The sequence below is a fragment of the Dromiciops gliroides genome, chromosome 2 (genome assembly GCF_019393635.1).
Source record: "Dromiciops gliroides isolate mDroGli1 chromosome 2, mDroGli1.pri, whole genome shotgun sequence".
Taxonomy (NCBI): Eukaryota; Metazoa; Chordata; class Mammalia; order Microbiotheria; family Microbiotheriidae; genus Dromiciops; species Dromiciops gliroides.
The window spans coordinates 256,119,332-256,140,590 of record NC_057862.1 but is presented as its reverse complement, the minus strand read 5'-3'; the positions used below and the strand labels follow the sequence as shown (position 1 = coordinate 256,140,590).

The 21,259-nt window shown below is 36.6% G+C and overlaps 1 protein-coding gene across 6 annotated transcripts in view; it reads right to left on the bottom strand.

Moving 5' to 3' along the window:
* FUT8 (fucosyltransferase 8) overlaps window positions 1-21,259 on the bottom strand; it is a 416,362-nt gene that overhangs the window by 127,170 nt on the left and 267,933 nt on the right. For 5 of the 6 annotated variants that reach the window (XM_043987138.1, XM_043987142.1, XM_043987139.1 and 2 more), the window contains 2 exons: window positions 17,709-17,824; window positions 17,426-17,591 (listed from right to left, as the gene is read on the bottom strand). In XM_043987138.1, coding sequence (XP_043843073.1) covers window positions 17,426-17,591; window positions 17,709-17,824 — 282 coding nt within the window. The remainder of the gene's footprint in view (window positions 1-17,425; window positions 17,592-17,708; window positions 17,825-21,259) is intronic. The other variant, XM_043987143.1, reaches the window with a different exon arrangement.

Genomic DNA, 21,259 nt, shown 5'->3' with positions numbered 1-21,259 from the left:
ACCTAAGTGCTCTGGTTGGTGTGGTAGTGTTTACTTTTGTTGATGCCTTTTTTCATTTCTGAATTTCTGAATATGTGTCTTTCTGGATGGCCCTTGCACCCTCTTTTAACAAAGAAGAAAATTTGTTTTAACCTCCTTAAGAATGTGATTTCTCAGGGCAGCTAGGTGGCATAGTGGATAGAGCACCGGCCCTGGAGTCAGGAGTACCTGAGTTCAAATCCGGCCTCAGACACTTAACACTTACTAGCTGTGTGACCCTGGGCAAGTCACTTAATCCCAATTGCCTCACTAAAACAAACAAACAAACAAAGAATGTGATTTCTCTAGATGTCTGTGTACTTTAAAAAAAAAAAAAAGAGCATTACATTCTTATTTTGTCACATTATACCTTACAACAAACTGCTCAGTTGGTCTCAAAATGTGGAGGTTGTTTTTGTTCTTATTCTTTCTTCTTTCACAAGAGGAACAATGACATCAACAACTCAAGCCTCAGGGACTCCTAGTTTAGGTTTTGATTGGCTTAGAATGAGTATAAATAGCAACTGTTTTCAGTTCAGGCCAGAAAATTGGGAGGGTCAATCCCTCCAAGATTGATATCTTTTTGTTGGTAAATTGAGCTATCTTTTGTCTCAACTATGGAATCCTCAAAGTCATTGAATGGGCTAGGCCTCAGACAAACTGAGAACTGGTAAAATTCTTAATTTAGCGACTCCAAAGTCACCCAAGGAGCTCAGCATGATGTGAGGGTTAAAAATATGAGACATCGTTTCTGGGTAATTTAATCATTTTATTAATAAGCCAGCAAGTTATTAATAAAAAGGACATTCAATTGATGTCTCAGATTAAAGAATCCACATGGCAGTGGGGTCACAGATTATATGCCTTTCTAATTGTAGGAGGTCCATCACATAGCAATCAAATATAATTGGTTAACAGCAATCAAATCTAATTGGTTGATTTGGTTGGTTTGGAGGTGTGTTATATTGGGATAAATGACTTAAGTCACTCAAATCTTGGTCAAAAAGACTACAGAGAAAGAATTCAGATCCCACCCAAGCAGATCTCAGTATAATAATTTCCACCTAGGTTTGGTTTGGGTAGGTTAAATCCCATCAGTAAAGTCCTTCAGTTATCTAGATAACTGGATCAGTGTCTTTGGTTAGCCTTGACCCAGATGAAGAAATTGAATATAAACTTACTTTCAAGGAAAACTGGACCTTGAAGTGGGAGGGAAGAAAGGACTAAGAAAGAAGGGGAGGACACTGGGTCTTCTCACCAAGATAATTATTTCTCACAATAACAATCATTTGGCCTCTCTTTAAAGTGTTTTTTTTGTTGTTTTTTTTTTTTGGGGGGGGGGGCGAGGCAACTGGCGTTAAGTGATTTGCCCAGGGTCACACAGCTAGTAAGTGTTAAGTGTCTGAGGCCGGATTTGAACTCAGGTACTACTGACTCCAGGGCTGGTGCTCTATCCATTGTGCCATCTAGCTGCCCCCTCTTTAAAGTTTTGTAGGCATTTTCCCCCTGAATTCCTCAACCCTTATTCTGTGTAAACAAATACAGATTGCTGATCATTTTCAAATTGAGTAACCCTGGACAAGTCACATGACATCCCATTAACCTAAGAACATCAATGTAAAATATGGAAACCAATGTCAATAGCATTTAAATATTAGGACAAGAACGCATTATTTTAAAATGTAAAGATCATTCTTGGCTCAAAAGCTACACAAAAACAAGGCCATATAGTTTACTAGCCTCAGAATCTGGGTGTTAATCTTAGAAACAAAAAAGCAGAAACAGCCAAAACACAGTGGATCCAGGCTGGGCATTATCTACAGGCAAACCAATTGCAGAAATCTCCATTTCATTCACCTTGTAATAATTTTCTTGTAATGTAATTCAGCCAAACCTTGGAGGAGGGACACTTTGCCAAGTCTTTAAACACCGTCTCTACAAATATTCAATTATAAAAATATCACTCCTTATTTTATTTCTCCTTAAGATCCTAAAAAGAGCCAAAGGGTCTCTAAAAGACCATTTGTCACTGACTATTCACACAGAGAGAAAACAAATTCATTTTATGTCTACTCTCCACTAAAAAAAAAAAAAAAGGTGGGTGAGAGGGTTTTTATTTATTTAGTCTGAGAATAGGAATGTCCAGGGAAGGATCAAAGTGATTAAATTAAAACTATAAAATAACACATTTATAAAACACTCTAGAACTGATAAAACAATTTTACTCAGAACCTTCTGAAATTAGCAAGTATTTATTATTCTCCTCGTTTTACAGATGAAACTGAGGCTCGCAGATGTGGCAACTTGCCCATGGTCATGCAGGTAGTAAGAGAGAGAGAAAGATGAAATTTGAACCAAGATCTAAGTGCTAGACCCTAAGTCTAGCACTTTTTCTACTACTGGCATTTCCTCTAAAAAAACAACAAAAAGGGGCAGCTAGGTGGTGGTGCAGTGGATAAAGCACCGGCCCTGGATTCAGGAGGACCTGAGTTCAAATTCAGCCTCAAACACTTGACACTTACTAGCTGTATGACCCGGGGCAAGTTACTCACCCTGTTTGCTGTATTGACACTGTATTGACACTGACAAATGTAGAAATGGACATTACTAAACAACTGAATAACAATGAAAACAAACATTTTTACAAATAGGGAAAATGGGCTTCTTATTGCAAGTGTGAAAGCATAAAGCCACCATGAATTAGCTCATGGTAATGTCAGTATTGTGACATTCCTCTATCTTCTTGTAAATGTATACAAAAAGAAGAAAGTTAAAAGAATATTTTTAAAATACAAAGCTAAAACCACATTTTCAAAAATATGTATTATCTTAAGTAAACCTTTTAAGTGGTCTTTATAAAACAAAAAAAGCAAACAATTTAAAGGTGGGCTTGGGCAGAAACATTTCTATATGTTGAAGAATATTGTGCACAAACAAGAAATGAAAAATATCAAAAGTTCATAGGCCATGCAGAGGCCTCATGAATCCTTTCTTCAAGAAGAGCTGCAAGGAATTATATATATGGCAAGTGTCAACTATCAGCAAAAAAGATATAAAGTGATGATACTGAAGTGGAAGTGTTTGATGATTCAGCTGTCTGTGTATGGTCAGACCACAGACTTGTTAAAGCAAAGTTAAAAATCAATACCGAAGTAGAAAAACAAATAAAAAGATACAAATTAAAGTTAAAACATTTACAGCCAGACCTAGGTAAACAAGCTACTGACTTTAGTCAAGCCGAAAATATTTACTTTTTGTCCTTGTATCCCCAATGTCTAGCACCAAACAGGTACTTGTTATTTGCTTGTTGACTGGGAGACTGAATAGTAAATGGATGAAATAGACATTAACACTGATTATCACCATTTTCTAAGACTATTTCAACAATGCAAACTAAGAACTATAATGAATAGGCCCAAGAGTCCTGAAACCCCTCAGCTATCAAATGCGTGATTTCCTTTCCAAACTAAGAGATAGGGCTTCTAAACTTAACATTGGTTTCAAATATAAACGTGTTCATAAAAATCTTATAGATATAAACAATAGGAGATAATGGGTGCTATTAACTCAGAAAACAGTAAAAAGTTGTAGAGGGAAAAGCAAGCTTACAGAAAATTCCAAGAGCACTTAAAGACAAACTAGAAGGATGACAGACCAAAACCAAAAAAAAAAAAAAACCAACAAATGAAATAATTACAAAGTATAAAATATCTGTCAGTATTTGTATAAGAAATTATTTTATTCATGAATGACAATGGAGAAATCATATTTGAACTCCAACATCACAGTCCTCAAAGAACTCACCACATGAAGAGGTTGAGAAAACAACTAAACTAAAACTAAAGAAAACAATTGTCACATTGCTTACTGTCATAGCATCTAGCCTAGATACAAAGAGGAGGCTAGGAAAAAATAGGATGTTATAGGTACTAGGGATTCACAATTTAAAGGATATTTGAATGAGGAAGGGAGATAAACCACCTATAAATAATCATGGGTGTTATTGCTACTGAATAAGCTACTAATCAACTCTTTCAGTAATAAAACTGGCTTTTATACATAACAATTAGCATTTGTTATACTAATTCACAAGGCCTACTTTCCCAACTCTGTAAAACATTTAATAAATATAATCTATATAAGTATCCTTTATGAAAGAACAAGAAGGGAAGACATAAGGTTTTGAAAATGGAATTCTATAGAACATTATATTTTGACAATCATAGAACTCATTGGAAGGGGCAAAGAATAGAAGATTTTTACTACTTAATTTTTGCTAAGTTTTAAAAAGTATTTTGTTAGGTAGGGACAGGTAGATGGTGCAGTGGATAAAGCACTGGCCCTGGATTCAGGAGGACCTGAGTTCAAATCCAGCCTCAGACACTTGACACTAGCTGTGTGACTCTGGGCAAGTCACTTAACCCTCACTGCCCTGAAAAAAAAAGAAAGAAAGAAAGAAAGAAAAAGAAAAGTATTTGGTTAGGTAGAACAAAATGCTATAATATTTAGGCCATGCACATGTCAAAACAAGCTAAGATTTGTTATTCAACAATAATATCAAGAGACAGAGAGAAATATTTCCGGCATGCTGATTATATTTCTTCCCCCAACCCTCAAGAATTTACAGATTGATATGAACAAGAGAAGGGTGAAAGGAATGTGATTAGCACTGTTGAACAGAACACCTTTTGTTAGAGGCAGCTAGGTGAAGCAGTTAATACAGCATTGTACTCAAGAGTCCTGGAAGACCTGTGTTCAAATCCTGCATCAGACAATAATTGGTGTGTGGCTCTAGGCAAGTCACTTCCTCAGTTTCTTTGTCAAAACTTTTGTCATATAAATTAAATGTTACCTATCATCATCATCATCATCATTATTCTATTCTATTCTATTCATCAATGAGATCAGAGATCAACAAAGCATCATAGTAAGTGGATGGGAGATTGATTTTTCCCCCACTTAAACAAACAGATATTAAAGATAAGGTGAATGTGTTTCACTGGATTAGAATAAATGCAAAATCTAATACAACAGAAAAAAAAGAAAAAATAATAGACTGAGGCAATATTTAGATCCCAATATGACTGAAAAAATGACTGAATAAAACTTGTCATAAAGTAGTTAAAATGGGGCAGCTAGGTGGTGCAGTGGATAGAGCACTGGCCTTGGATTCAGGAGGACCTGAGTTCAAATCTGGCCTCAGACACTTAACACTTACTAGCTGTGTGACCCTGGGCAAGTCACTTAACCCGAATTGCCTCACCACCACCACCACCACCACCACCACCACCACCACCACCACCACAAAAAAAAAAAAGTAGTTAAAAGTATGAGAGTAAATATAATTCTACAAGAGATAAATGGTCAAAGGATAAGAATAAGTTTCTAAAGGAAAAATATAAATTATTTAATGGCCACTATAAAAAAAAAATGTTTACCTTGATCAAGGAGCTGCTAATTGGCTCAACTTTGTGCTATCATTTCTGTGATGCCCCCCCCCCCCCATGAAGGCAAAGCTAGTTTTTCCCCAAAAGGCAAAGAAACTTCTATGAAACCTCATTGGGCTAGGGGCAAAAGTTTTTGAAGCAGCTACTTAGTTCCCTAAAGGCATAAAAGAGGTTACCTCATTAGGAGGCAGGACTCTTCAGACTTGGTAGAAGTCCTAGCCACATGCAATTATCTCTGCCCAGCTAATCATCTCTGCACAGAGATGAGGGAAGCTGTCTATCTCTGAACCAGAGCTATATCTTTATTGGGTATCCTTTCCAAACCATGGCTACGGGTACTCACTTTTGTTAACTATTGAGTAATCTATGAGTGCCTCATTTCATTCAGATCAGTTTGGGTTAGGTCGGGCCTATTACATTTGGTACTCATAGATCATTGCCATTGGATCAAAATGGCATCATTGCTCACCCCCATAGTGGAAATGAGGAAGGAATAATAATAATAATAATAATAATAAGGCAAAGGTCATTTTGGTGGCACATGGAAAGTCTTTAATCAAAAAGAGAGAAGTGGGAAGTAATTAGCTTATTTGGTACTAAATGAAGGTGATAGGAATGATAAAGAAAGCATCAAGTCCAGCATTCCCTGGTTACTTGTGGGCCTCCTCAGCCACACAACAAAGAATGGTGGACATAGAGCAGTGGCGGCCACTTCAGGAAACAGAGCTATCGATACAATCAATCAAGAAACATTTATCAAGTCCTTAAAATGTGGTGGGCACTGTACTAATTCCTGAGGATCCCAAAAAAGACAAAAGACAGATACAGATAGGTCCTATGGAGATAGGAGGAGGTATAATGCATGCCACCCTGTGCATGGGAAGTGGGACATAGGAGGGAATTTTGGGCCAGGCTCTTAGAACACAGTTTGATAAGAAAGCAATCAATCAATGCCCAGATTAGGGGAATGCAAGTAAAACTATACCTTGATATCCAGGATCAGGGCAGGAAGAGCGGTCCTTTTGCCTTGTCCAAACCAAAGGCATCCCTTAATGCTGCTACCCAACATGGAAGTCCTTAACTACCTAAGTCTCTGTATACAAACTTGAAGGACTTAAGGAATCAGTCCCTCTAGGGCCATCCTAGCTATAGGACCTCAAAGGGACAAGAGGCCATACATTGAAGTCACAGTGGCTTAGAAGAGAGTACCAAATATATGGCAGCCAAGTTACGTTCATACTGAGGGATCCCCAGTGGGAACACAGTTTCCATCAGAGATCTCAGAGGAACAGACCATTGAGGGGAGGAACCTTTTCCCTCAATTAAGAATGGAATAACCCACTATCAGCGTCACAACTCTGGTGATTGTATTATGGGAATGGAGTGCATGGGAGTTGGTGTCTACGAGGCCCTTGAGTAACCTCTATGCTAGTTATCAAAGTTAGGGTCAAATGGAAATCCTTGGAGTTGCCTGAACCATTCTGTCTAATATCAAATGAGATCAGGATCTGAAGCAGGAAGGTGGTGGGGTCAAAGATAATTCCTCCCTCATGATGGAAGAGACTGGAGTACCACGCTATATAAGCTCTCCTTACAACAACCCCAGTGGTCCATAGGGAAGGCAGACAGCACCTTTTAGCTTACACAGGACTAAAAGAAACTTTAAAGAAGTTGTCAAACCCACCACTACAAGCATTTCTGAAATCCTCAATGTGAAGGAACAGGTAACCTAGTCATCAGGTTTAATGGCATATCATCAATACTTTCTACTCTATTCCCACAGCTGAGACTAGTCAGGAGCCTTTCATCTGAGGAGTCTTCACTATACATCTTCACTATCTTTCCCTAGGGCTGCCTGAACCCTAAGAGACCTAAAAAAGGTTTCCCTTCCTGAGAGCATTCACATACACCACTGGATTGATCATATAATGTTGACCAGTCCACATAGCACCACAGTGACAGAAGCCCATATGAAGGCCCATATGAGGGATAAGTGGCAGGTAATCAACCCTAAGAAAATGAAAGGCCCAGCTTTGGAGAATACAGTAGATGGGGAAAGCCCAGAGGATTCCAAAGATGATACAAAATTAGTGACCAATACTTGCTTCCTTACAATTTAGAAAGAAGCCCCAAGGTTTATTTACTGTATTCTTTTTTTGTTTTGGGGGGTTTTTTGTAGGGCAATAGGGGTTAAGTGACTTGCCCAGGGTCTCACAGCTAGTAAGTGTTAAGTGTCTGAGGCCTGATTTGAACTCAGGTACTCCTGAATCCAGGGCTGGTGCTTTAACCACTGCGCCATCTAGCTGCCCCCTATTTACTGTATTCTTAACATATTATGGTTAAGTAAACTTTTTTGTTAACCTGGATGATTCATAAGTGGTACATTTTGTTCTAATCCTGAACCAGAATCACTAGACCTGCTTGAATGAGGTCTGACCTATTACAGCCTCATATTTATCAACTGGCAAAAAATAAAAATAAACCAATAAAACTCAATTTGTGGTATGTGGACAAAAGTAGTTACACTGATTTATTACTACTGAAACTGTAAACTATTCTAATCTATGTATTGTAATTACTGTAATCTAGAAAGCAAACTGACAGTTCACAATAAAACAAAAAAGACTTTTACCCTTTGACCCAATTATTCCATTGCTGGAAACATATCTTGAGAGTGTTATTAAAAACAAACAACAGGAAAAGGAACTATATGTAGAAAGATTTCTATAGCAAGGATCATTTCTAATCTAAAAAATCCAGAAGCAATCTAAATACCCAAGAACAGGAATGGTTACATAAATTATGGTACATTAATGTCATAGAATACTATAATACAATTAACAATGACAAATATAAAGACTAAAAAATGTTAGGACTTTTATAAAATAATAAAAAGTAGAGGGGCAGCTAGGTGGTGCAGTGGATAAAACACCTTCCCTGGATTCAAGAGGACCTGAGTTCAAATCGGGACTCAGACACTTAACACTAGCTGTGTGACCCTGGGCAAGTCACTAAACCCCAAATGCCTTACCAAAAAAAAAAAAAAAAAGTAGATAGAATCAGAATATAAACTCTAACCATACATAAGGAAAAAGAGAATATGAAGGAATGGACAAAGAATCTTGATATAGAAATGGGAGAGGATGACTGAAAAGTTATGACATTCTGCAAGATGAAATATATGATGCCCATAGTCTCAATGAAAATTTAATTAGCTATACTGTCATTCAGTAATATTATTTTATTATAACCATAATATAAATCTCATTAGTCATTTACTGAATAAATACTATAAAAGCACATAATTTACAGCTAGAGAATATTACAGTTCCAGTTGATTAATTATTCAAGTACTCAAAAAAATCTGTGATTTTATCAATTAGAGAATTCCCTCTAACAATGCAGTTTGCAACCATACTAGGCAGCCCTCATCTAAGTGCTCTTAGAAGTTCATTACAGTCCATCCAATATGTCCATTTAACCTTTCTACTTTCTGCTGAGACCATAATGCTACCAATTCCATATGAGGCTGAGGATTATATATATTCTTTAGCATTCCCATTTAGAAGATGACATAAGTCTTTTAGCTCTAGTTTCTCTAGCACCTTGTTCAAGTGTAGATTTTCCCATCTTTTTTCTATTAGATTTGCCCAAAACTGAGGGAGGGACATTAAAATCTCCTGCTTTTATTGTATTGCTATGTTTATGTTCCTGAAATTCCATTAATTTTTTCCTTTAAGCATTTAGATGTTAAGGCATTTAGAGCATAGTAGTTTATTACCTACAGTTCTTCTTAATATAGCTTCCTTATTTATCTCTTTTTACATTACATATTTTTTTAGATTTACCTTATTTTTGGTAAAAAAAAAAAAATCCAGCCTTTCATTTTCATCCTGTTTACATCTTTACTTTTTAGCTGTGTTTCTTGTAAACAACATATTGTTGGGTTTTCTTTTTATATCAAATTTGTCATTCTCTTTCATTTTCCTGGATTATTTAATCCATTCACATTTAAAGTTATGATTGTAAGGTTTCTATTTTTCTCCATTTGTCTTTAATATTGTTTTTATTTCTGAATTATGATTATTTTTATTCTCTTTTCAAGTTAAACATAGTATTTTTTCTCTTCAGATTCTAAGAATCTGTGGACTATAGGTTTCTCCAAAATTGGTTAATGACACTTGCTGGTTATTATTAAAATAATTCAAATATATTATTTAGAGTAATGTTGAAGCTTTCACCCCCTTTTTATTTAAAGACTTCAGACAGATAATAAATCTTTAAATTTTCTAGGTGCTATCTCTCCATGGCTCCCATTATCAACTTCTGTATTCACCACAGTGTCTCTAGTCTAGTGATAAATGACTTATAAAAAGGCAAGCAAACATGTAGATGACTCAATCTGCTATTCTTAGGGAATAAAGACACCTGCAATGAGTTTTTCCATTCCCATATTCAAGTAATAATGTCAAAAAGAAACAACGTCTATATATAGATAGCCATAAGCACCCATTCAATCCAACTCAATGATGATTGCTAAGGGCCTAATTCAGCATCTAGGATATGCTACCCATGAACATGGCATACCTTCAATGCCTTCATGATGGGAAGGGTAAAATGAAGTGATGGCAGCAAAACTTGTAATAGTAAATCATCACAAAAAAGATTATTTTAAAACAGAAGTTGGCAAACTACGGCCCACAAGCCAAATCCAGTCTAGTACTTGTTTGTATACAACCAACAGCCTAAGTTTTTACATTGAAAAATAAAATTCTTTAAAAAAATTTTTTTTTAAAGGAAGGAAGGAAGGAAGGAAGGAAGGAAGGAAGGAAGGAAGGAAGGAAGGAAGGAAGGAAGGAAGGAAGGAAGGAAGGAAGGAAGGAAGGAAGGAAGGAAGGAAGGAAGGAAGGAAGGAAGGAAGGAAGGAAGAAAGGAAGAAAAGAAAGAAGCAACTAGGTGGCAGAATAGATAAAGCACCAGCACTAGATTCAGGAGGGCCTGAGTTCAAATCCAGCCTCAGGTACTTGACACGTACTAGCTGTGTGACCCTGGACAAGTCACTTAACTCCTATTGCCCCACAAAAAAAAATAAAAATAAAAAACAAAAAATAAAATTCTGTTCTATCTTAAAATTTAAAGGTCACTCTTGGCTTGAGGGCCATGCAAAAAGAGGTTGCAGGTTGAATTTGGCCCTCGGGCATAGTTTGCCAACCTCTGTTTTAAAACATAAATGGAGGGGAGAGAGGGAAAGACCCAAGATAGAGAGGCAGGCAAGGATTCACCTGAGCTCTAAAGCAAACCTCTCCAAACAACACCTCAAAAAAAATTCTGGAGTGATAGAACCCACAAAAGGACAGGGTAAAACAATTTCCCAGCTGAAGACGACTTAAGAGGTCAGCAGGAATGGCTGTTGCACTGGTCTGTGTGGAACACAGACCAGCTCCAGGCCATACTCCAGAAAACCAACAGTAGGCATTCAGGGTGACTGAATCAGTGGTGGCAATGGCAGTTTCTGTACCTCTAAGGCCCCACAGGGGCTCAGACAACTGATGAGAAGGAGCTTACATGGGTCCCTTTGTTGGCAGTAAGGGCAGGACTCTGTTGCCTTGCCCATATTTGGATATGGATCACAGTCCTGAATCTTAGTTCTAGGGTGAGGAGGAGCACTAGGACACCACAGCTTGTGTCTGCATGGGAGCTGGCACCCTGGTCAGAATACCAAGGCAGAAAAGAGTACTAGTGGTCATTGACAGACCAGAGCATAGGCCAAGAGAGTAGTAAACACATTTCTCCCTAGATCAACAGGTCCCCAGAATTATTTCTGGAAACAACTGTACAAAAAAAACCTGAGGTTTGGGATAGTGCTCCCTCCACTCTGGAAGCAGAGGCTCATTTTAGCACAGAATTACAAGATATAGGCTGGAAAATGAACAAATAGTAGAAAAAAATCTTCACTACAGAAAGTTCCTATGATGACAGGGAAGACCAAAACACAAATACAGAAGACAACAAAAGTAAAAACTGCTATATCTAAACCTTCAAAGAAAAATATTAATTGGTTTCAGGCCAAGAAAGAGCCCAAAAAGGATTTTAAAAAGGAAGTAAGAGAGGTAGAGGAAAAATTGGGAAGAAAAATCAGAGTGATACAAGAAAATCATGAAAAAAGAGTGAACAACTTGGTAAAAGAGGCACATAAAAAAATACTGAAGAAAATAACACCTCAAAAACCAAAATATGCCAAGTGGTAAAAAAAGGTACAAAAATCTAATAAATAGAAGAATACCTTGAAAACCAGAATTGGACAAATGGAAAAAGATATACTAAAATTCACTGAAGAACTCCTTTAAAAAACTGACCTAGAAACTAGATCAAGGAGAGATAATTTAAGAATTACTCAATTATGTGAAAGCCATTATCAAAAAAAGAGAGGTTAGAGACATCATCTTTCAAGAAATTATCAAGGAAAACTGTCCTTGTATCCTAGGATGAAAGGATAAAATCAAAATGAAAAAAAGTCACTGATCACCTTCTGAAAGAGATGCCCAAATGAAAACTCCCAGGAATTTTCCAAATTGCAGAGCTCCCAGGGTCAAGGAGAATATATTGTAAGCAGCCAGAAAGAAACAAATCCAATATTGTGGATCCACAGTCAGGATAACACAAGATTTAGCAGCTGACAAAAGATAAGAGGGTTTCAAATATGATATTCTGCAAGCAAAAAAGCTAGCATTACCACCATGAATCACCTATCCAACAAAACTGAGTATAATGCTTCAGAGGGAAAAAATAGATATTTAATGAAATAAAAAGGGAGAGGTAGAATGTGATAAATTATTTCCCATAAAAGAGGCACAAGAAAGTTTTTACAGGGGAGGAAAAAGGTGGTGGTAGCAGCAGCAGCCAAGATTTGAACCTTACTCTCATCAGAATTGCCTCAAATAACATACACACTCAACTGGGTAAATCTACCTTATCATACATGAAAGTAGGAAGGAAAAGGGATAACAGAAAAGGGAGGGGGAGGTGCTGACAGAAGGGAGGGCAGACTGAGGAACAAAATTCAGAAGCAAAACAATTTTGAGGATGGACGGCGTGAAAAGTAAGAGAATAGGATAAATAGAGGAAAATAGGATGAAGGGAAATACATAATAATGATAACTGAAACAAATTTTACAGCAAGTTTCTCTGATAAAGACCTCATTTTTCAAATATAGAAAACTGAATTAAATTTATAGAAATAAGCTATTCTTCAATTGATAAATGATTAAAGGATATGAACAGGCAGTTTTCAGACAAAGTAATCAAAGCTATCTGTAGCCATATGAAAAATGTTCTAAATCACTACTGATTAGAGAAATGTAAATTAAAACAACTCTGACCTATCACCTCACACATATCAGATTGGCTTCTTTGACAGAAAAGGAAAATAGCAAATATTGGAGAGAATGTAAAAAAACTAAGACACCAATGCACTGCTGTTATACTGATTCAATCACTCTGTAAAGCAATTTGGAAGTATGCTCAAAGGGCTACAAAATCACCCATACCCTTTGAGCAAGCATTGCCAAAACTTTGTCTGTAACTTAAAGAAATAAAAAGCAAATAGAAAAGAACCCTACATGTACAAAAATATTTATAGCAGCTCTTTAGTAGTGACAAAGAATCGGAAATTGAGGAGCTGCTCTTCAAATGGGGAATGGCTAAACAAGTTGTGGTATATGATTGTGAAGGAATAATACTGTGCTATAAGAAAAGATGAGCAGGATGCTCTCAGAAAAAGCTTAGAAAGATTTACATGAAGTGATGCAAAGTGAAATGAGCAGAACCAGGGGCAGCTAGATGGCGCAGTGGATAGAGCACCAGCTCTGGAGTCAGGAGGACCTGAGTTCAAATCCGGCCTCAGACACTTAACACTTACTAGCTGTGTGACCCTGGTCAAGTCACTTAACCTCAATTGCCTCACTAAAAAAAAAGAAAAGAAAAGAAAAGAAATGAGCAGAACCAAGAGAACATTGTCTATAGTAACAGCAATACTTTATAATGACTAATTATGAATGACTTAGCTATTTTTAGGAATACAATGTTCCAAGAAAATTCTGAAGGATTTATGATGAAAAATGCTATCTTCAGAGAAAGAACTAATGGAATCTGAATGAAGATTAAAGCATACTTTTTCTTTATTTTTCTTAGGGTTTTTTTTATCTGTTTTCTTTTAAAACATAAGTAACATAGAAATATGTTTTGCATGCCTGCATATATAACCTATATCAAATTGCTTGCCTTCTTCTCAATGAGAAGGGTAGGTGAAGATAATTTGAACTAAAATGTTTTTAAATGTGAAAAATTGTTATTACATGTAATCAGAGGAAAATAAAATATTAAATTAAAACAACAACATAAGTAACCTAAAATCTTTGCCAAGAAAACCTCGTCAAATGGGGTCACAAAGTGTTGGACACAAATGAAATGACTGAACATCAAAAAACCTAAGATTATATGTTTAAGAGTATTGTTAACCATGACCAGACTTGTGATGAATGGTGATTGAGTAGCCTATGTCCTAAGTCCATGTATTAGAGAAGGAGGAGACTAAGATCTTAGGACAAATTTTTTTCCTTCAATGAATGAACATGATTTCAGAGATCAGAACATCATGACTGCCTTCAAAAGAAAAGCAACAAAGATTACTGTGGCCATTATCATGGGCTTGCACTGCTCTCCCGACTAGGCAAATTTCTTCTGAAAACCTACTGAGTTTACCACTTCAAAACCTAGAAAGGGCTGGATCAAAAATTTCTGAGGCCATGAAATACAGATGGCTTGAGAACGAGTAGTCGTATATTTTATCACAATGGAAAATGATAGAAATGATCCTGGTTTTACAGAGTATTACACATGAAGATTGTTGTTTCAGTTATTTCAGTCATTTCTGACTCTGTGACTCCATTTGGGGTTTTCTTGACAAAGATACTGGAGTGGTTTGCCATTTCCTTCTCCAGTTTATTTTACAGATGAGGAAACTGAGGCAAACAGGGTTAAGTGCTTTGCCCAGGGCCAGAAGATGATTCTTCCTGACCCTAGGCTTGGCACTCTATGTACTGTACCACCTAGCTGCTCCTACACATGAAGAGAAAGAGTTGGAAGTAAACTAAAATTATTTCTTCTTTTTGCAAAAGAAGTCTCCAAAGCTTTCCTTTGCTGAGCGTCCTTAGTGCATTTCAACTTGATTAAATTTACAAAAATGATAATACCTATATCAACTTGGTAGTGATATAGCTATTCCATGAAGATAGGTACTCCAGTACATACATGTGATACAAGCTTATTTATGTCAAGTTAAGTCAATAAATACTCAAGTGCCTATTAGGTTCCGGGCACTGTGATAAGTGCTAGGAATACCAACAAAGAAAAGAAAAAGGCAAAGAATCACCCCTGCTTTCAAGGCACTCAAACTAAAGGGGGAGATAACATGAAAACAACTATATACAGCATAAACTGGAGATAATAAACAGATAGAAGACTCCAGAAGTAGGGGGCATTGAGAATGGCTTCTTCCAAAATGTGGAACTTGAAAGAAGCCAGGGAATCTAGGAGATGGAGAATTCATTTGGGGAATGAAGGAAGAGTCAGTGAAAATGCCTGGAGTCAGGAGATGGAGTGTCTCATGTGAGGAACAGAAGGGAGGTCAGACCACTGGATCACAAAGTACATGAAGGGAAAGTAGAGTATAAGAAAACAAAAGGGTAGGAGAAGGCTAGGATATTAAAACTTTGAACACCAAAAAGAGGTGTTAGGCAAATACATGATAATTCTTTAAATTATTATTTCTGATATATCAGAAAGCTAAAATGAATAACCAAAATTTTGGAATCACACAAAACCCTAAAACAAACAAACTCTGTGTGTGCCTGTATAAATAAAAATACAACTAACTTTAAAGCTGAAAATTCAGCATAAAATTCAAAAGATAATAGCAAGAATTATTCCATATATGACCATCCAGTTCTACCACTTGTTCAGCTCTTTTATTGTCCTAGAATTGCTTAAAATCAACAGAACTTGTACATCCTGAAGAAGTATTACAGGTACTGGAAAAGTCCATTAACAGGTAGTACTATGGTCTGGTTATAGACTAAAAGTAGTGCTAAAAATTTAATTAAACTTTTTCTAACATAGGATATTACCATAGTGTCATAGATTTAAAGCTGGAAAGGACTTTGTCATTGAATCCTCTCATTTTCAAGGTAGGGAAACTTAAGAATACAGAAGTTAAATGATTTACCCTGGCCCCCACAGCTAGTATCTAAGGCCAGATATGAATTCTGACCTTTCTGGCTCTATCCAGTATGCTTCATACTCTCACTCTCATATTCAGAAATCCTGTTGACAATTCACAGATAGTCCTATGCCTGGCATGGCACCTAACAAGTATTAGGATCATAAGAGAATAATATCTCGCTAGCATTTATATAGTGCCTACTATGTGTCAGGCACTGTGTTAAGTGTCTTTTACAAATATGATCTCATTTGATCCTCACATTATTCCTTTGAAGGAGGAACTATTATTATTTCCATTTTAAAGTTGAAGAAACTGAGGCAAAGAGCAGTTAAGTGATTTGCCCAGGGTTAAACAGCAAGTAAGTGTCTGAGGTTGGGCATGAATTCAGGTCTTCCTGGTTCCAGGTCCAGCACCCTAGCCACTGCACCAACTGCTGACTTGAAAACTGACCAGAGTTTTTAAGCTGGAAGGGAACTAAGAGGCCATGTAGTTCAATTTCCTCATTTTACAGACGAGGGAATTGAGGTCAAAAAGTTAAGTAATTTGTCCAAGGGCACATAGGTAATACCAGGAATAGAACAGAGATTCAAACATAAGTCCATTATTGGCAAATTCAGCATTCCTTCCACTGCACCAGGGCTCCTCTCATTGGGCATTTAGTAAATATTTATTGAAATTAATTAAATCCATTTGAAATCTTCACTATAATAATCCTGTAGAATCATTAGCAATAAGAAAAAGTGTCCATGAAATGATGACTGTTCTTCATTTCCTTTTCTATTAAATCAGGGGAGTGCTTTTCAAAATTTCTAAGAATATTATTGTTGACATCAGTATATGAGGCTCGCTTTTTTGGAAAGATCCTTTTCCCCCTTCACAGGAGTAGGTAGTGTTAATAGAACAATTTTTCTTTTATTGTTCACTAATGAGAAGGTAAATTGCCATCAGAATTCTACTGGGAATATAGCCTTTTGAATATAATAGGTCCAAGGACAGGTATCACTGTACTTATAATGATTAACAGATTCATTTTGTTCCACATTAAACAACAAACAAACCAATATTTAAATATTTTTATTTCTGTGCAAGACAAACTATGTTTTTTTAATTGCACAAGTAGCAAATGGAATCAAATTAAAGTAGTCACTAATTCCTAGTGTCCCTTTCCACTATGGAAATGGAAGGATAATTAACAGAGTTGTTTAAAAAAACAAAACAAAACAAAACAAAACCTCAGAATTTGCTCATTACCTTTAATTAGCAACAAAAAAAATTTTCAAGTTTTTAATATTTATGTCTTTTTAAAAAACAAATTTTCATTGTCAGTACATATTAACAAGTACTCTATGCCAATGAAAATAGCGTTCTCTTAACATTGAACTCTTATAAAAAGAAGATCTGAAATGATAAATGTTTTAGTTTATTGGTTATAGCCATCACCCAATTGGGAATTTAATTTATCTAATACTTTTAGAAATATATTTTTAAAATATTTCCCATGCTATGTTTAATTTATATAGCACTTTCAATGTCAAATACAATCTAGTATATATGATATCATTATGCCAAACATGGATTCATTTAATATATAGCAGGGGGGGAAACATTTTTTTAAAAAATATTTGTGTCCCATTCTTACATTATAGTCTTTCTCAAGACCAGAAAAAAAAAAATAGAGTACCTTTCCTGATGACCCAAATCAAAGAGAAATTCATCCACGTGTCTTTGGAGTTGACTTCCTTCTAAATTTTTCAATTTCTTCAGTTCACTCTGGAGAAAAAACCAGAGCTCCTTAGCTCCATTTTCAATTCTCCTCCTCAGTATTTCATGATCCTTCCCTAGACCTGCTTTGAAGAGCATAAGAATATCAGCATTTCCAAAACTTGGCTGAGTGAAAAATTTCAAATATTTGTGGTAAAACAAATATTAGGAGAAGAAAAATTAAAAGTGGTATAGTCACCAACCATCTCTGGTTTGCTTCTTGTAATTTTCTATCTGTTCTTTGGCTTTTAAAAGCTGTTCTTCTAAAGCACGTACCCTTCCTGCAGCTGGTCCCTGGTCCGCAGGACCTTCTGGTATCCTACAAGAAAAGAAACAAAATATAATCATTTAGATAATAAATTATGCAACAATACATGCTTACTTTGCTAAGTTGTTTATTGATAACTCTGCAAGTCACTATATCGAATAGCACAATAAAAGCTGCCAATGAATTTCTCTCTTCTTAGGTACAGAAGAACATTAGGAACAAAGTTGGGTTAAAATAGAAAGTAACATCTTAACTCAGTTGTGGTAGAGAATCTTTTTCAAGTTTCTCACTATCCCAAAGAACTGCTTTTTCTATCCCTTTCCCCAAACCCCTAGTCTGACACATCCACTCTCTCAGAGGTCATATACTATTCTGTATTAACAATAAGGATTAGAAAAAGCATGGACTAATGACAAAGTAATAAAATCAGAAAGTTATGGATTCAAATTCTGGCTCAGATACTAGTAGCTATGTGACACTGGGAAGTCATTAATTTCTCCTGGACTCAGTTAAATCTGTAAATGAGACAGTTGGATTTGACCATCTCTAAGGTTCCCTCAGCTCTAAATTGATACCTGTATGATTTTTTGTGTGTTTTTATCATAGAAGTTTCCTTTTCACAGACAAACTTGTTTCTAGACTGCTGACAATAAGGCCATGGAAAGAGATAAATGAATATTTGTTTCCACATTCCAAAGCATAAATAATCATTTTGTTTCTCCACTATTTTGGATTATCTGCAAACACAGTTCTATTCAATAGTGGATAACTGGGAGCTGAATGTACCAACAAAAAAACTAGTTTTATCATACTATTAAAATGTAATGGGGTGGGGCAGCTAGGTGGTGCAATGGATAGAGCACAGGCCCTGGAGTCAGGAGTACCTGAGTTCAAATCCAGCCTCAGACACTTAACACTTACTAGCTGTGTGACCCTGGGCAAGTCACTTAACCCCAATTGCCTCACTAAAAAAAAAAAAAATGTAATAGGGGGAAAACTGGTTCAGAGAGCCAAGATGGCGGAGGAAAGGCAGTGAGCTCCCGAACTCATGACACGATCCCTCCAAAAAACATCCAAATAAGGTCATAGGAAAATGCCCGGAGCAGCAAAACTCACAGAAGAATGTGCTGAAATCATCTTCTAACCAACAACGGCCTGGAAGGTCAGAAGGAGGGAGCTGCTGTGCTGATACAGGAGTCGGGCCCAACCCCACAGTCACCCTGACACAGATCCAGTCTCAGGAAGTCCTCACCAGAGAAGAAGACCCCCAGAGACTCTGAATCAGCTGAAGCACCAGTGTCATCTGGAATTAAGCTGACAGTCTGGTGAGTGGGCTGAGCCCTGGGCAGGGGAGAGACTACAGGGGTCTACGCTGGTGCTAAGGCAAAATGTAATGGGGGCAGCTAGATGGCGCAGTGGATAGAGCACTAGCCCTGGATTCAGGAGTACCTGAGTTCAAATCCAGTCTCAGACACTTGGGCAAGTCACTTAACCCCAATTGCCTCACCAAAAAAAAAAAAAAAAAAGTAATGGCTCGGGGCAGCTAGGTGGCGCAGTGGATAAAGCACTGGCCCTGGAGTCATGAGGACCTGAGTTCAAACCTGGCTTCAGACACGTGACACTAGCTGTGTGACCCTGGGCAAGTCACATAACCTCAACTGCCTCACAAAAAACAAAAACCAAACAACTAAAAAAAGAAAAAAGCCCAAGTACATGTAAATATCGTTAACCCCCCCCCCAATGTAATGGCTCAAAAAAAATTTAATTTTTAAAAATTTTAAATAGATTTTAAAAAATGTAATGGCTCCTTTGTGTTCAGCAGTCAATTATTTTTGTTATCTAAATGTGAATATGGTAGAAAAAAATCAGGATGGTTAAGAAGACAGATTATCTGTTAGTGCTAAATGTCCTTCACATGTCTTCACAGAGCCCAATTCAAAGCTACTAGTCTAGCATGATTCTAATAATACCTCCTTTATCCCAGTTTTTGTCCCTTCAGGAAAAGTTGAAGAATTTCATATAAAATAATCAATCAATATTGTTAAAATCCCCTGGCACAAAAATTTATAAAGTCCATGTTACAAATGAGTCAACAGGTTAAATAATAGCCCAAGAAAACATAGAAACATGCTGAAACAGGGATTCAGTCCAATTCTCTTTGAGAATGAAGAACCAGGATGACGTCATGACTTGCACTGAATTGGATTTAAGTGAGGGAGTCTGGCTGTGCGAGGTCACCAACCTCACTCTCTCCTCCAGAGCCATCTGGGTCCAGTGGCAAGATATCTATGAGGATGACTAGAGATGACCCTGGATGTTTGTTTGCTTTTTAAGGCAATAAGTGTCTGAGCTGAGATTTGAACTCAGGCCCTCCAAACTTCAGGGCCAGTGCTGCATCTCCTGCACCACCCAGTTGCCCCTCTTTTAAGTTTAATGTAACAAGGAAAACCCAAATCAGGCTGAGAACATAATAAGGCCTAGAAAGAAAGACTCCAAAACTATACTAAGGTATAAGATCGAGTTCAGCAGCCTTCCTTCATGCTCCACCAACTGAAAAAGGCAGTGATTCAAGCATGTGGTTAAACATTCACAAGTGGAACCGATTCTTGGTTATGGAGCATCAGAGAAGTACTTAATTTTTTCCATTTTCTATCCATTTTCTATCTCCAATTTTGAATCGGTACTCTCCATCATCGTTCAATATTAAATACCATTACCTATTCAGAATGTTGGAGAAATACACAATCAAAGCAGAGAAGTTACTAAGCTAAGCATGGTTTTCATTTGCTGCCCACTCTAGAAAATTTTATTAGCTTTAGATTCCATAATAGTATGTTTCTCAATTGATTAATATAAAAAGAAAAAGTGTCTTCCAAATTCCCTGAATTACTGGACTATTTGGTCATTTTGCAAAGGAGAATTGGACATAAAATGTCTCAGTCTTTTACCACCATCATTACCATTAAGTTAAGGAAATTTTTTCATTACAATTGGTTAGAAACTTTCATGACTCTAATCAAAGGCTTAAACACGACAAAACTCTTATACCTATTTCAATATTTCCTATGTAGCCAAACAAGCAGAAAAGAACTATTAACTACCTGGGCCACTTAAGAACATCTGTTCAGTAAAGCAGCTGGCTTTTTTTTTAAATAGCTAAGGCACCATTAGTGAATATATTTTATATTTTTCCTCTAAATTGGTATGCATTAGCACTGACCAGGAACAGATGCGTGAATAAAAAATAACCAGCTTCCAGAAGAAAAACATATTGCTTCCTCTTTAAATCATAAGTGTCCCAGACTGCAGAAGGTACATGAAAAAGCCTTCATTTGTGTATGCACAAGCTGGGTAATGATACAAGGAATGGAGCACTTAGGTGCACAATTACCCAATTTATGGCCATAAACATATATATATACTCATAAATGAGGCATCTCCTAGTACACCACTGTTAAAACTGTAAAAAAAAAAAAAATCAGATCT